Here is a 15032-nt window from a genome sequence, read left to right on the forward strand (position 1 = left end):
CCAAGGTTAATTTTTTTCTGTACATTTACCCGTTTGAACATCAACAACATTAAATAACTTAAACAAGATGGTGTATAAAAGTCCTTCGTATAGATTCCTGGCTGGAATATCTCATCTCTAAAACTGGTGTGCCGGTATAGTGAAATGCCCTCTCTGTTCTGTATTTAATGTGTACCATATTTTATTCCTATTTGTATACTTAAACTATTCATATAAATCATTAAAATAAGGCTATTGTTTAATGTACCAAAATTCATGTTCACAAGACAATTTAAGAACTGTCTTACAGAGATGAAAAAAAACTGTAATAATTATCTTGTTTTGAAGGCATGTATTTTATTACTCTTGTATGTATTCGAGACAAAATATTGACCAGCTAATGATACTCTTTCACACATCATGTTCATGGAGTTTACTACCACAGTTTTAGTGCAACAAAATATCTTTGAAAAGCCATTCTACAATAATTATGGCAAGGCTCATTAAAATGCAGAGGTAAAGATTCCATTTGTATAGAAACTTAGAAAATAATGTCTGAAAAGGAAAGATGTTCCATCAGGCTGAATATTTTTAGTATACTAAAAATATATATAAACATTTTTTGAATTAGTTTTAGAGTCAATTTTGATGTAGTATCATTTAGTGGTGATAAATTTTAAGAGGTATATGTTTAACAAACATTATACTTGAGATTATGTCTTAGGTAAACATTTAATACACAATGCCAAGGTAGTTTCTTTTTGTTTTTTTTTTTTAATTTTTGTACCAAAAACGTCACACATTTAACGTTGACATTTCTTCTTACCTGTGTGCCTCAGACCAATAAAGTACTCTGCATTAAAATTTAAATCTTGAGACAGTAGTACAGCATTGAAAAAAATTGTAAAGCAGCTCAGATACATTGAACCCAGATTTTACATTTTCATTTGTCAGATTAGAATATAAAAAGCTTGAAAATCAACTTGAAAAAGCTTATTCTTCCTCAAGAAAAAGTATGAACAATCTGAAAATGATCAACTAGTATGAATGAAACATTGTACATAGTTAAGTCACATTTAGTGGTTGCTAAACATACCACTCCCTCCTGGAAATTACGGAACCATCTACATGTGAAACTAAGTCATCTTCATTTTCCTCATAATGTTCATCGCTGACAAACTTCATTCCCATTTTTAGATCTTCATAATAATCCATTGGTCTTTCAAACCTATTGAGATTTTCTACATTGTTCCACTGAGTTTTTTCAGGCTCTTCTAAATAGTCTTTACGTATTAGATTGTTCACTGGATTTTTGTTTTCTTTTTTTACACTGTCTGGGTAAGAATCAAGCTCATCTTGTTGAAGAACATCTATTTGTGATTCTTTTTGCATATCTGATGGTGGAATGTAGTTCTTGGCAAAATAGTCTCCTCGAAACGTCCGTCTTCTCCTATAGCAGAATATTCCAGCCAAAACACTTATAAGTACTATGAAGAGAGCCCCCCCGACTACACTAGCAATTACTGTGCCAATTGTGTCATCCTTAATTGTTGCCAAAGTTGACAATGGGAAAGGCAATTTTTTAGGTTCTGTTGCTAGATCCTCGGTGTCAGCAGTTGAGGGATGCCACTGAATTGTAGGCTGAAGGGTGGTAGTAGTAGGAGGATCTAATGGAAACAGTAAAGATAGACAAGACACAGAAAGGCAAAGAATGTCAATGCAGGTTGATTCAGCAGCAAGTTGAAAAGACAGCACAGTTAATGAATATATATTCATAGTAACAATAGTTTTTCATTCTTAATTTGATTAAGATTAGACAGTAATGGTCCTTTTATATATTTTTAAAATAACAAAACTGACACTGAGTCAGTTACTAATACAGTGAAAACAATGGAAACCTATGGGGTGATACTAAATTACTTTATTCCAAGTTTAAAAGTGATACTGTACTCTAGGAATAAGGTTTTTTTTAATGTAGATTATTACTTCGCTGTAATATACAGAGCCAGCTCAAACATTATCATATAAAACATTAAATTAAATAGTTACTCAAATGTATATTTTCTTAGTAGCACAAGAAAATTAAATGAACAAATAAAAAATTAAAGTAAGTTTTCTTGATGTTCATCTTTACCTAAAAGGTAAGATCTCAACTTTATTTTTAAAAGAATGAAAAACTATAGAATCTTGTTAAGTGGGTACAGTATAAGCTGTTGGTTTAATAATTCTCTCAAAAATATTTTTCTTAAATAAAGAATACTCTAAATTTTTATGAAGGAAATATGCAGTAAAGACCATTGTTCAGTAATTTAAAAATATAAATGATGTGTTTAAATTGTGTTAGCCAAATGGCTATTATCAAATGAGACTGATAAACAAAAACAAAGTAAAAATATTATAATCTATAATGTGGTAAAAACCATCTAATACTCCATGATTAACATATCTAAACATTTAGAAAATTAAGGAATTTCAGCTATACCTGTAAAAAATTAATATAATTGCTTCAGGATGGCATCTCAAAAAGAGCTAATATTTTAGAGAGAACATTCAAATAATACTTAAATATTAGATGCAAATGAACCTGTATACGGACATTAGATTATAAGAGTAAATAGCCATTAATATTAAAAAGCAACTAAACATGAATAGTAAAAATTAAAGACTGGTTAATTATCAATTAAGTAGAATTTGTTGGTCATGTTACACAAAAATTCTAGAGTTTGAAGAAAAGATGAGCTTAAAAAATCCTGTTTTTTTTTCTTAGATAAAAATAAATGGCCCAAATGGTAATATCCTACAATTAATTTTTAAATGAGTGGTACTGACAGAGTTTTAAAAATATGATTGTTAGAAAAATACTAAATCTACATGGGTAAGTTATTCTAAGATTACAAGCTAAAGAAAAATACTTACTGAAACAGGTTTCATCACGGAATGCCATATGTATAGAATGTGGTAAAAATTTAGCAAGTACAGTATAAAACTTAACAAATACAGTATAACTAATTTTCTCAGTTGAAATTGATATTACAGGTAATCCTGTCAAGTACTCTGAAGTATTAGTTATAGTATATGTAAGTGAATCAAGGAAGAGTTATAATTTTTAAGAACATATTCACTAGCTGAACAAATAAGTGTGGAATTGAAGGATTATTTCTAGGATAAAAGGAGAAAAAGTTCATATAATCCAACTTCACAGGATTAAGATACTAAAGAAATACACTAAAACTCAAATCATTTGTTAAGATAATTCATGTGTTTTTGAGAAGGAAAGAGTAACAGGGAAGGGAAGTTTTAAGTATTAAATGTCATCTTCAGTGATTCCCAAAGAAAACGATTACAACAAAGTGACATCAGCACATTTAAGTTCAGATCATCTACATAAATTATTTACGATTTACACATATTTGTGGGTGTTCTGATTTTTCAGGTTTTTGGTAACTCCTAATATGCAACTGAGTTTCTTAGAAGAGTGAATATGCCTCAGCTCATGGAGTATACACACATAAGTAACATTTTTACCACATATCCTAAAACTAATAATTCACACTTTTTATTTCTACTCACAAAGTTCTTTATATGAATACTGATGGATGTCTAATGTTCAATTCACTCAGATTCAACAAAACAGATTTCAGAAAAAAATCTACTAAAAACATTAAATTTTTTGTTAATTCAGTTTTGATAAGTTTCAATCCTCTATCCTCCTCCTTAATCAATGTTAAATATAGCACAACATTCTATTAAGATCATTCCATGGGGATTATTGTTAATACTTCATTATTTTGTATTTTAAGCATATGACAATGTATACAAGACTTTTGTTTTTAAATTTAGAATGAGTCATAATTCATATGAGGCAAGAAAATTTTATAATCATCAATAGCTACTTATTTATTGTGTTATAAAAATTCTTCCCAATATCATTCCATTTTTTCACACATTTAAAAAATTTTGTTGAATGTGTGACAAATGAGGATATAATAGATATAATGAACTCTAGTGTACCTTGAGTTCCCCTCACCCATATTCTTAAGTTTATTTTTCTAACTAATTGTCTCCCATCAAATAGAAAAATAGTCTAGTAAGGTCATTGTAGCTATAAGGTAAATTTTTGCCTAATAACTGTGTTATGAAAAAAAATTACATGGATTACTTCTATTTCTTTAAGCTTTTTATAGGTTGTTTAAATAAACACAATCATGCATTTTAAAGCTTAAGACATGCTAAATGTTGATTCTTAAGTTTTGACATTGTATCCAAACCTTAAAATCAGTATGATCTGAAATTCAACTTTTTCAGAGGAATCCAGTTTTAGGCATAGTTTATTTGACATGTAAAAATGCATTTTTATATTTTTAAAGAAAAGGGACAGATATCAGGGGGGAAAGAGCAAACTAGAAAAACACAATGTCTAACAGAACTGGATAATGAGCCACGGCACCCCAGAACAGTGAAAATATATTAAGAGTAAAATCTGGTATTTGCAGTTGAATATTATAATCGTGAATCAATGGCCTCTTACTCAAAATCTTATGTCTCCCAGTGTGGGAAAATGTATAATAAAATTTAAAACAATTTCACTCAAGAGTTTGCTAACTCTACTCTGTTCTAATCATAACTTTGAGACTCTTATTGTAAGATACATTTTTTTTACTTATATTTTAAAAATAATTTCTAAAAGTTTAAAAAGTGTTAATTTCAATAATAGGTAAAATTTTGTAAATTTTACAATGAAAAATTTAACTATTCTCTTTCAATTGTGGTCTTTTATTCTGATCTAAAAGGTTTTACTAAGTAGTTAAATTTTTTAAAAAGCAGTATTATTTATCTATGATTCTTGGCATACTCCAAGAAACTCTTAGCAAAGTAAACTAAACCTGGCATAGTATACTGTACGGTAGAATCTCAGGTAAAAATGTAAAGTCCAATCCTTGATCACTTGGAAGAAAATTATCTCACATACTGCTTTCTTCTGAAATACATAGCAATAATTTAACTGATTTTTCCCAGTCACTCAAAATTTCATTTCCATTCTTAAAAAAACTTTCTAGATGTTGATTTTTAAAAACATGTAAAGCTATCAATATCAATCCCTTGTTAAGGCAAATAAATTACATTAAAACAGATTCTGGATTTTTAATTCTTTCCTGATTATTCTCTTCTCAAATGTATTCATTCATACAACAAAAGTATACTGAATACCTATTACATTCAAAATATCACTGCAGATGATGTAAATACAACAGTTATTGAAGTAGACAAAAATCCTGCCCTCTCAGGACTTAAGTTCTGGTGGGTGCAAAAATAGACAAGCATATAAATAAAATATGCAGTATGTCACATAGCAGTAAGTATTCAAGAGAAAAATAAGGCACAGCAGGAGGACAGAAAGTGGTAAAAGGGTAAGAAGAAAAGATTTTCAATTTTAAATACAGTCATGAAAACAAATACCTCACTCAAAAATGCCAACACTTCCATAAAGATCTAAAAGATGTGGGGTAAAGAGGTAGAAAATATCACGTGGAAGAGCACTCCAGGGCAGTGGAAACAGAAAATGCAAAGACTGAGAGGTAGAAATATATCTGTTGTGTTTAAACAACAACCAAGAGGCTAATATGGCTGAGTCAGTGAGCAAGGGGTATATATAAGAAATGAAGTCAAAGAAGTAATTTGGTACCAGAATATGTACTGAACCTTATAAGGCACTGTAAAAATTTGGTTCTCACTGTAGGTAAAATGGAAATTCATGGAAGGTTCTGAGAAGAGGAATGACATGATCTGGCATGACTTTAAAAGGATCAGTTTGGTTGCTCATCTGAAGACAGATTAAAGGATAACAGATTCAAACTGGGAAATTAGATGGCTATTTTAATAATGATGTAAGATTTGCTGAAGGCTTGGACCAGAGTGGTAGCAGGGAAGTGGTGGAGAACTAGTAAGATTCAATATAACACAATGGGAAAGCTGACACTGATTTCTTGGACAACATACGGTCTGAGAGAAAAAGTGAAATCAATTTTACTTTCAAAATATATACCCCAAATGTAAGACTGGAAGTACAAAAAACTGAGAGGAAGACAACATACAGAGGAACGGGTTTGGTGTCAAGGTGTTTAAGATTAGAATTTCATTTTTTTAAAGGTATTTTTTAGTTATAGATGGACACACTATATTTATTTATTCATTTATTTTTATGTGGTGCCGAGGATTGAACACAGTGCCTCACACATGCAAGGCAAGCGCTCTACAACTGAGATACAGCTCTATCACCTCAGAATTTCATTTTTAACATCTTAATCTGTAAATGCCCATTCAACTGCTACATATAGTTAATTATCATTAATAAGCAGTTGGAAATACGAGTCAGGGATACTGAGAAGTGAACACGGAAAGCCAAAAGATGTAAATTTAGGCTATGAATTGAATTAGTATATATTAAGGGCATCCAAATTGGGCTTGATATTTATAGGATTACATGACTAAAACATATTGAGCCTAAAATCTATGTGTACCATCCCACACCAAACTGTACAATAGGAACAAAAAGTAAACAGACTTCAAGTAATTACATTTTAAATATGCATTTCCTATAGTTTATTCCCTAAGGGAAGAAACACATTTACTAATATTTAATCTCCCTCAGATTTCCACAAAAGTACTGATACTAGCAGAAAGGGGTAGGGATATATACAGCACAAAGCTTCTTCCTAGTGCCATATAAAAAAAATTTTGAGTATCATGTGCTAGGCACCAAGCTAATTGCTGAGTATACAGTAGTGAATAAAGTAAATACAAGGTGCTTAATTTTGAGGATAGTAAATAAATGTGCATACAATTAAAAATTGTGATGAACACTAAGAGAAAATAATATGGGCTCAGTTTCAATGATAACAGATCTGAGAATAACATTTAAGCAACCATAGAAGTATTTTAAATCTCTATTTAGTTTTAGATTTAAAGAGATAAAACCTTAACGACCCATTAAATAATTATCATACAAACCTGCATTTCTAGGTCTACTCTGTTTTCCCCTTAATTTTCCATATGTTAGACATAAAGCCCGATATATTTTTGCAGTTAGATACTCAAAATAATTTATATATGTTTTTCTAAATGAGCATTCCACTAATCATTTATAACTACAAACAGGAAAGAATATATTTTTAGTCTACGTAATTTTGTGAATGGCCCAATTTATATTCAGCCAAATTAACAAACATTTAGTGAGACAAACAGTAAAAAACCTAAGTTCTTAGCAGCTTAAGAACTGACAATAAGAAAAAAGGAATATTTTATTTCATTAAAATATTTTCAAAAGCATTCCTACTTTACCTCTCAGTAACCCAGCATGGAAAAGTCCCATGAGTGGGAAGCAATGTTATTTAATAAGGCAGGTTATCAAAGTTAATATCCTATTTTATTTATCAGACAAATGTATGCAGAGTAGCCACCAAAGGGGGAAAATAAAATCACTGTTCTTTGTTTAAAGACAAAAGAATTTAGAAAGGCACTCCACCTATAAAATAATACTACTTAACTGAAAACTGTACATATTAAAATACATATAAATCTGTATAGACATTCTGTCACTTCTGTAAGAACACAACCTTATATATTTCAGACAGGATTACTTCATATGTCTTTTATATTATTTGGAAAACTTCACATTGATGAATTTATATCTTTACTACTATATCATATTATTATATAATTGTCACCATAGGAATATTTTAAGTAAGTCATTTTGCAAGTAGACAGTAACTTACCTGAAATGTAGATGACCTTTTGATCACTTCTTTGGCCAAGAGAATTGGTCACTTTACAGACGTAAACACCAGAATAATTGAAAGTCAGCGGATGGACAAAATGAAGAGTATTATCTGAAGCCAACAAACCATCAAGCCATTGTCCATCCAACCTAGATTTTAAAAAGCATGAAATTATTTTAAATATCGTCACATAGAATTTATTGACAATTATTTTTAAAAAGACATTATACTTTTGGATGCTAGTAAAATAACCACTATCTTTTGGATACAATTATCTATGAAAGCATATAAGCAAGAAATTTTCATTTTAAGAAAGAAGTTTTTAGATAAAAGTCCATTAAGTAAACCCATTCTTTCAAAATATTTATATAAGTATAGCTAGGCAGACAGAATAGAATGGGAAGAAAGAGAAAAATTATTTAAAAGTTTACATTCAGAAAACTGCTAATTAGAAAAATATTATTTGATGGCATTATTAATAATTTCAAATGAATTAAAATTCTCCATGAATTATAAATGAACACATGATAAAACTACAATTTTCTTAGTTAAAAGTCATATCATGTAAGTATATTAAATGTTTTGGCACCTTTTATATTTCTAGAGAGCATAGGGAGATACAAAACAAAGGAATGAACACTCTTTTCAATGAAATAATATCTGCAAATTTCTCAAGCCTTAAAAATGAATGGAAAATCAAATACAGAAGAGGCTTATAGGACCCCAAATATACAAAATTGCAAATGAGCCACACCAAGGCACATTATTATGAAAATGCCTAACATACAAAATAAGGATAGTCTTTTAAAGATTGCCAGAGAAAAACAAAAGGTCACATTTAGAGGAAAACCAATCTGGATCTCGGTCTACTTCTCAACCCAGAACCTCAAAGCTAGGAAGTCTTCAAATAACATATACTAAACTCTGAAACAAAATGGATGCCAACCAAGAATACTATATCCTACAGACTTAAGCTTCAGAACTGACAATGAAATAAAAACTTTCAATGATAAAGAAAAGTTAAAACAATTCACATCTAAAAAGCCTGCACTAAAAAACATACTTAATAAATATTTCATGAAGGAATGAATAATAAAAGTAAACCATCAAAGGGGAGAACTATACTAGAAGGAGGAGAAATAAATTCAAATTAAAAACCAGAAATAAAATGATAGGAAATAAAAATTATTTATCAATAGCATTGAATGTAAATGGCCTAAACTCATCAATTTAAAGACATAAACTGGCAGATTGAATTAAAAAACAAAACCCAAAAATAAGCTTTTTCCCCCAAAATAAGAGACTCAGCTCACTGGCAAAGATATTCACAGAATGAAGGTAAAAAGATAGAGGGAAAAAACATGATTCACATGAATCTTGTAATTAAGCAGGGGTTTCTATCCTCATATCAGATAAAGTGAACTTCAAGTCAAATTTAATCAGAAGGGACAATGAAGGTCATTTCATACTGCTTAAGGGGATTATACATCAATAAAACATGGCAACCTAAAAACTGGAATAAGACAGGGATGCCCTCTTCTACCACTTCTATTCAACATAGTCCTAGAAACTCTAGCCAAACCAATTAGAGAGATAAAAGAAATTAAAGGGATATGAATAGGAAAAGAAGAACTCAAACTAGTCCTATTTGCCAAATATATGATTCTATATTTAGAAGACCCAAAAAAAAATCCACCAAAAAACTTCTAGAACTCATAAATTCAGCAAAGTAGCAGTATATAAAATTAGCATCTATAAGTCACTTGTGTTCCTAAACACCAATGACGAATCAGCTGAAAAAATTAGGAAAACTATCCCATTTACAATACCCTCAAAACAAACAAAAACAAAACAAAAAAATACTTCGGAATCAAGCAAAAGGTGAAAGACCTCTATAATGAAAATTACACAACACTAAAGAAATTACAGAAGCCCCCAAAAGATTAAAAGTTCTCCCATATTCTTGGATAGGCAGAATTAATATTATGAAAATGGTCATACTACCAAAAGGGCTATAAAGATTTAATGCAATTCCTATTAAAATTCCAATGACAGTCTTCACAGAAATACAAAGAGCAGTCATGAAATTTATTTGGAAAAACAAAAGGTACAGAATAGGCAAAGCAATCAGTGAGAAAAGTAAAGCATGAGCCATTACAATATCAGACCTTTAATTATACCACAGTTACAGTAAAAATAGAAAAAAAAGAAAAATAAAACAGCATGGTAGTGGCACAAAAACAGAAATGTAGACCAGTGACACAGAAAAGAAGACACAGAGAAAAACCAAAATAAATATAGTTATCTCATACTAGACAAAGGTGCCATAAACATAATTAGAGAAAAGCAGCCTCTTCAACAAATGGTGCTGGGAAAACTGAAAATTCATATGTAGCAGAATAAAACTGAACCTCTATCTCTCACCCTGCACAAAACTCAACTAAAGTGCATCAAGGACATAGGCATTAGACCAGAAAACCTGTGCCTACTAGTAGAAAACGTAGGCCCAACTCTCCATCAGATCATCTTAGGAACCAAATTCCTCAACAAGACTCCTAAAGCACAAGAAGTAAAATTAAGAATCAATAAATGAAATGGCATCAAGGTAAAAAGGTTCTTCCTAGAAAAGGAAACAATCAAGAGCATATAGGAGAAAATCTTTGTAACCTGCACCTCAAAGCACTAATCTCCAGGATATATGAAGAACTCAAAAAAACTTAACACTAAAAAAAAAAAAAAAAGCAAATAACCCAATCAATAAATGGGAAAAGAACTGAAAGGCACGTCACAGAAGAAATATGAATGGGGAGACTGAGACAGGGGGATCGTGAGTTCAAAGCCAGCTTCTGGAACTTAGCAAGGCCCTAAGCAACTCATGAGACCCTGTTTCTAAATAATATACAAAAAAGGGAGGAAGATGTGGCTCAGTGGTAAAGTGCCCCTGGGTTCAATTCCTGGTACCAAAAAAAAAACAGAAACATGAATGAAACAAATATGAAAAAATGTTTAATATCTCTAGCAATTAGAGAAATGCAAATCAAAACTACACAGATTCCATGTCAATTAAAAAGAATACACTTAACAAAAAATTTTGATGAGGATGTGGGGAGAATATATCGTCATACATTGCTGGTGGGACTGCAACTGGTGCAAACTCTATGGAAAGCAGTATGGAAACTTCTCAGAAAACTTGGAAAGGAACCACCATTTGACCCAGTTATTCTACTCCTCAATATATTTTCAATGAACTTCAAATCAGCATACTATAGTGACACAGCCACATCAACATTTAGAGTCCCTCAGTTTGCAATAACTATGGAACCAACCTAGTTGCCTTTCAATCGATGAGTGAATAAAGAAAATGTGGTATATGTACACAATGAAATATTACTTAGCCATAAACAAGAATTAAATTATGGCATTTGCCAGTAAATGGATGGAACTGGAGACTATCACATGCTAAGTGAAGTAAGCCAATCCCAAAAAAACCAAAGGCTGAATGTTCTCTCTGATATGAGGATGCTAAACCACAATAAGAGGAGGGGGGTGATAGAAGTCCATTGGATTAGACAAAGGGGAATGTAGGGAAGGGAAGGGGAAAGGGAATAGGAAAGACAATAGAATAAAACAAACATAACTTTCCTAAATTCATATATGAATATTCTACCAGTATGTACAACCACAAGAATGAGATTCTAAATAGAATAAATTATACTCCATGTATGTCAAAATACATTCTATTGTCATGTGTATCTAAAAGGAACAAATACAAAGAGAGAGAAAAGTAATGTATGTATAGAGCATAACTTAATATTAATACAAATTGATACTTTGCTCTATCCAAAGGTGGCACAATTTTGTTTTTACGATTCTAAGGGCAGTGAGTGAAAAAACAATGGGTATAAACTTTTGTAGTTATAGATTGAGACTGACTATCCCTTATCTGAATGCTTGGGACCACAAAGTCTTCAGATTTTGAAGATTTCTGAATATTTGCATAGACTTTATTATTTAAACATCCCTAATCCAAATATCTGAAATTGAAATGCATCAGTACTCAGAAAGTCTCACATTTTGGAGTAAATCACATTTTGGATTTTTGGGACAGAATTTTAATTTAGCACTGAAGAGTAAAGAAAATATTTTTTTCATAGTTTCAAAAACAAACGTAGCCAGTGGAGTGGCACATGCCTATAATCTCAGCTTCTAGGGAGGATAAGGTAAATGAATTCCAAGTCAGAGGGGAGCCTGGGGAACTTAGTTATACAGTTTTAAAATAAAAGGGCTTGGGATATAGGCTCAGTGGTACAGCAACTGTCTAGCAAGCATGAGTCCTTGAGCCTGAAACTCTAGTCCTTTTAATTCTCTGAGAAATTTTAAAATGTCTTATAATGTTTTCAAATTGTTTATTCAGAAAAGCCACAGACAGAAAAATCTACATATAACACTAAACATGTAGCAAGTGGCATATGCTAAGCATTTTCTATGTTCTTATACCTATGTTACATAATTCAACTGCACCTGTACCAAAAAAATCTATAAAACACTGTAATCTACAAGGAAACTAAGTATCACAGGGATTAAATGACTCACTCAAAGAAATATATCTAGAAATAAAGACACTGGGTAAGAACCCATAATTATCTGTTTTTTAGAAATACTCTATCAAATAGATATCTTACCTCATGACCATTTCCCATTTTTAAGAAAAAAATAAATAAATAAAGAACTTCTCTGTTTTGAAAACCATCTTTCTTAAAGGAAACAAGGTAATCAAATACACTGTTTTCTTATTTCTATAAAATGACACCAAAAACAAAAGTTATTTAAAATCCACGAGGAGAGAATAGGAGGCCCCGTTCAACAGAAAACTTTGAGAAACAGAAAATAGATGGAAAAAATAGTTATATGTTTTAAGTCAGTGTTCCTCAATGAAGAGTGCTTTTGCCCTTGTAAACATTCTGGGTTACCCTACCTGGGGAGTAGAGGGTGCTACCTGCTTTAGAGGATAGAAGCATGGGATGTTGCTAAAAATACTATAATTCATAGGACTGCCTATCACAAAAAGAATTATCCATCCCAAAATATCAATAGTGTCAAGGTTAGAAAGATCTCCTGCAGGTTGAAGAGTTGCTTTCAAGAAGCATATGATAAAAAAGCAGTTTGGTCCAAAGAACACAGGAAAGTTTGGAGTTTAACTCACTATTAATGCAGAAGGCTAGCATAAAGCAAAGGGCTGGAAATAAGGAGATTAGTTGAAAATTACAAAATAAATCAAGGGACTCCTTCCAACTCTGTACTAATAACAAGGCACTTACTTCTTGGGTAAAAAAAAAAAAAATGAAGGTAAATTCCACAAACAAACAATAAATTATGGAGAAAAGATTTCCACTCATCCATTGGTGATACCTGGAGTTTCCCTAAGAAAAGAATCTCTCTACATGGTCATTCCAAGTGAAACCTATTGAAAAATAATCTTCAATCTAGAAAAAGTTTTCACCATGCATTTTATTCTAATGCCTCACTCTGAAATTACTGGAAAAAAAAAACCTACAAAAAGGAAAGATCAAACCCAAAGAATCTGGAAGAAAGAGACAATATACAGAAAGCAGAAAAAAATTCCCTGGGGAGGAAATAATACTATAGTATTCCTGGAAAGAAACTAGACGATACTATATCTATAAAATATGAAAAGAATGCTATGGAACTGAATAGGGAATGAGAATGAGCTTGTAAGAAATTGTAAATATGTCAATTATTTTGTGTGTGTGTGTGGTGCTGGGGATTGAACCTGGGGCCTTAGTGCTTGCAAGGCAAGCATGCAAGCACCCTACCAACTGAGTTATATCCCCAGCTTGTAAATACATCAATTTTTTAAAAAATTAAGTCAACAGAAAAATTTTATTGAGAAAATATTGCTGGTCAAACAATAAAACCACTTGACAAACATGTAAGGATACTTATACAATACAAATAGTAGTTCCAGTAAAAGTGAAGAGGGGAAAGAAAAAAAAAGAGGTGAAATGACAAAAAAGAAAGACAAGTATCTAAAGATAAATGTCTGAAGACTGAAACAAGTCCCAAATACTGAGAAATAAAAATGAAAACTTCAGTGTAACAGTTTCAAATTTTATTTATTTTTTCAAATTTTAAAGATATAAAGAATTAAGGAAATATAGATAATAAACTACACAAGTAAAAAGAGATAACTGTTAGCTACAAGGAGAGCTCTAGACAAAACAAAAACAAAAAACCACCAGAATGCTGGTATACTACTTAACTCTTGGTAAAAAATGTATTTATCTATCCTAAAGAGGCAAAGGAAAATTCACAGAATTTAACTCAAAGGAACTTAAATTCATTCAGACAATGAAGCAATGAAGAGTAAGAATGTATATTTGTGTCTAAAGAGGTGGTCATAAAATTAACTCATCTAAGAAGAGAACAGTGTTTAAAATTGGTAAATCAAGAAGTAGCAGCTTAAAACCAATGAGGGCAACTACAAGAAAAATATTTCTAAATTTGCTAATGCAGCCTGTGAGCAACTGAGAAGGTAGGAAAATACAGGAGAATAGGGCAGCAGAACATTTAGAAATTGTTCATTTAAATGAATTATTCAGCTATTATTATAAACATGCACTGGACTGATAAAAAGTTTTACATATGCATTTAAGATTACTCTTCACATTTAACCAAGCATGGCAGCCATGCCTATAATCACAAAAACTCAGGAGGCTGAGGCAGGGCAACTTAACAAGATACTGTCTCAAAATAAAAAATAAAAAGTGCTGGGAACATAGTTCAATGATATAATATTCCTGAGTTTAATCCTCAGTATGGGGAAAAAAATAATGTTTTTCACTTTTAAATAATTTCTCTTCAGAAGCATAATGTTACATTACCTGCTCCACACAGATTTGAATGGTGGTGGATTTGCATCAGCATTACACTTGAGATTAACACCTCGTCTCCCCACAAACCAATTTCCATCATATCCTGTTACTGAAACTTCAGGGGCATCTATAAAATAAAAACATGAAAGAACAAGTCATCTTTCTGTTATGGGTAAATGCAGTATACAATGATAGAGTGTTAACACAATGGACTAGGCTTTACAAGAACAGAAATTATTTTTCCTGTTCTCAACATATATTAATCAATGTGGAAGATAGTACTCAAATATTAGTTGCCTAAGGAATGAATGAATGAATGGATAATGAGTACCCAGACACTAGACAATTTTAAGTATACACAGTTCTAATTTTTAGGGATGCTGAA

At 31.2% G+C, this 15032-nt stretch overlaps 1 protein-coding gene across 2 annotated transcripts in view; it reads right to left on the reverse strand.

Moving 5' to 3' along the window:
* Nucleotides 1-15032, reverse strand: part of Nectin3 (nectin cell adhesion molecule 3) — a 144835-nt gene that overhangs the window by 74762 nt on the left and 55041 nt on the right. The window contains exons 4-6 of one of the 2 annotated variants that reach the window (XM_047564581.1): nt 14657-14774; nt 7752-7903; nt 693-1646 (exon numbers count right to left, since the gene is read on the reverse strand). In XM_047564581.1, the coding sequence (XP_047420537.1) occupies nt 1066-1646; nt 7752-7903; nt 14657-14774 (851 nt within the window). In that variant the 3' untranslated portion in view covers nt 693-1065. Of the gene's footprint in view, nt 1-692; nt 1647-7751; nt 7904-14656; nt 14775-15032 lie in introns of those variants that run through there. The other variant, XM_047564580.1, reaches the window with a different exon arrangement.

Source organism: Sciurus carolinensis, chromosome 9, assembly GCF_902686445.1.
Source record: "Sciurus carolinensis chromosome 9, mSciCar1.2, whole genome shotgun sequence".
Classification (NCBI taxonomy): domain Eukaryota; kingdom Metazoa; phylum Chordata; class Mammalia; order Rodentia; family Sciuridae; genus Sciurus; species Sciurus carolinensis.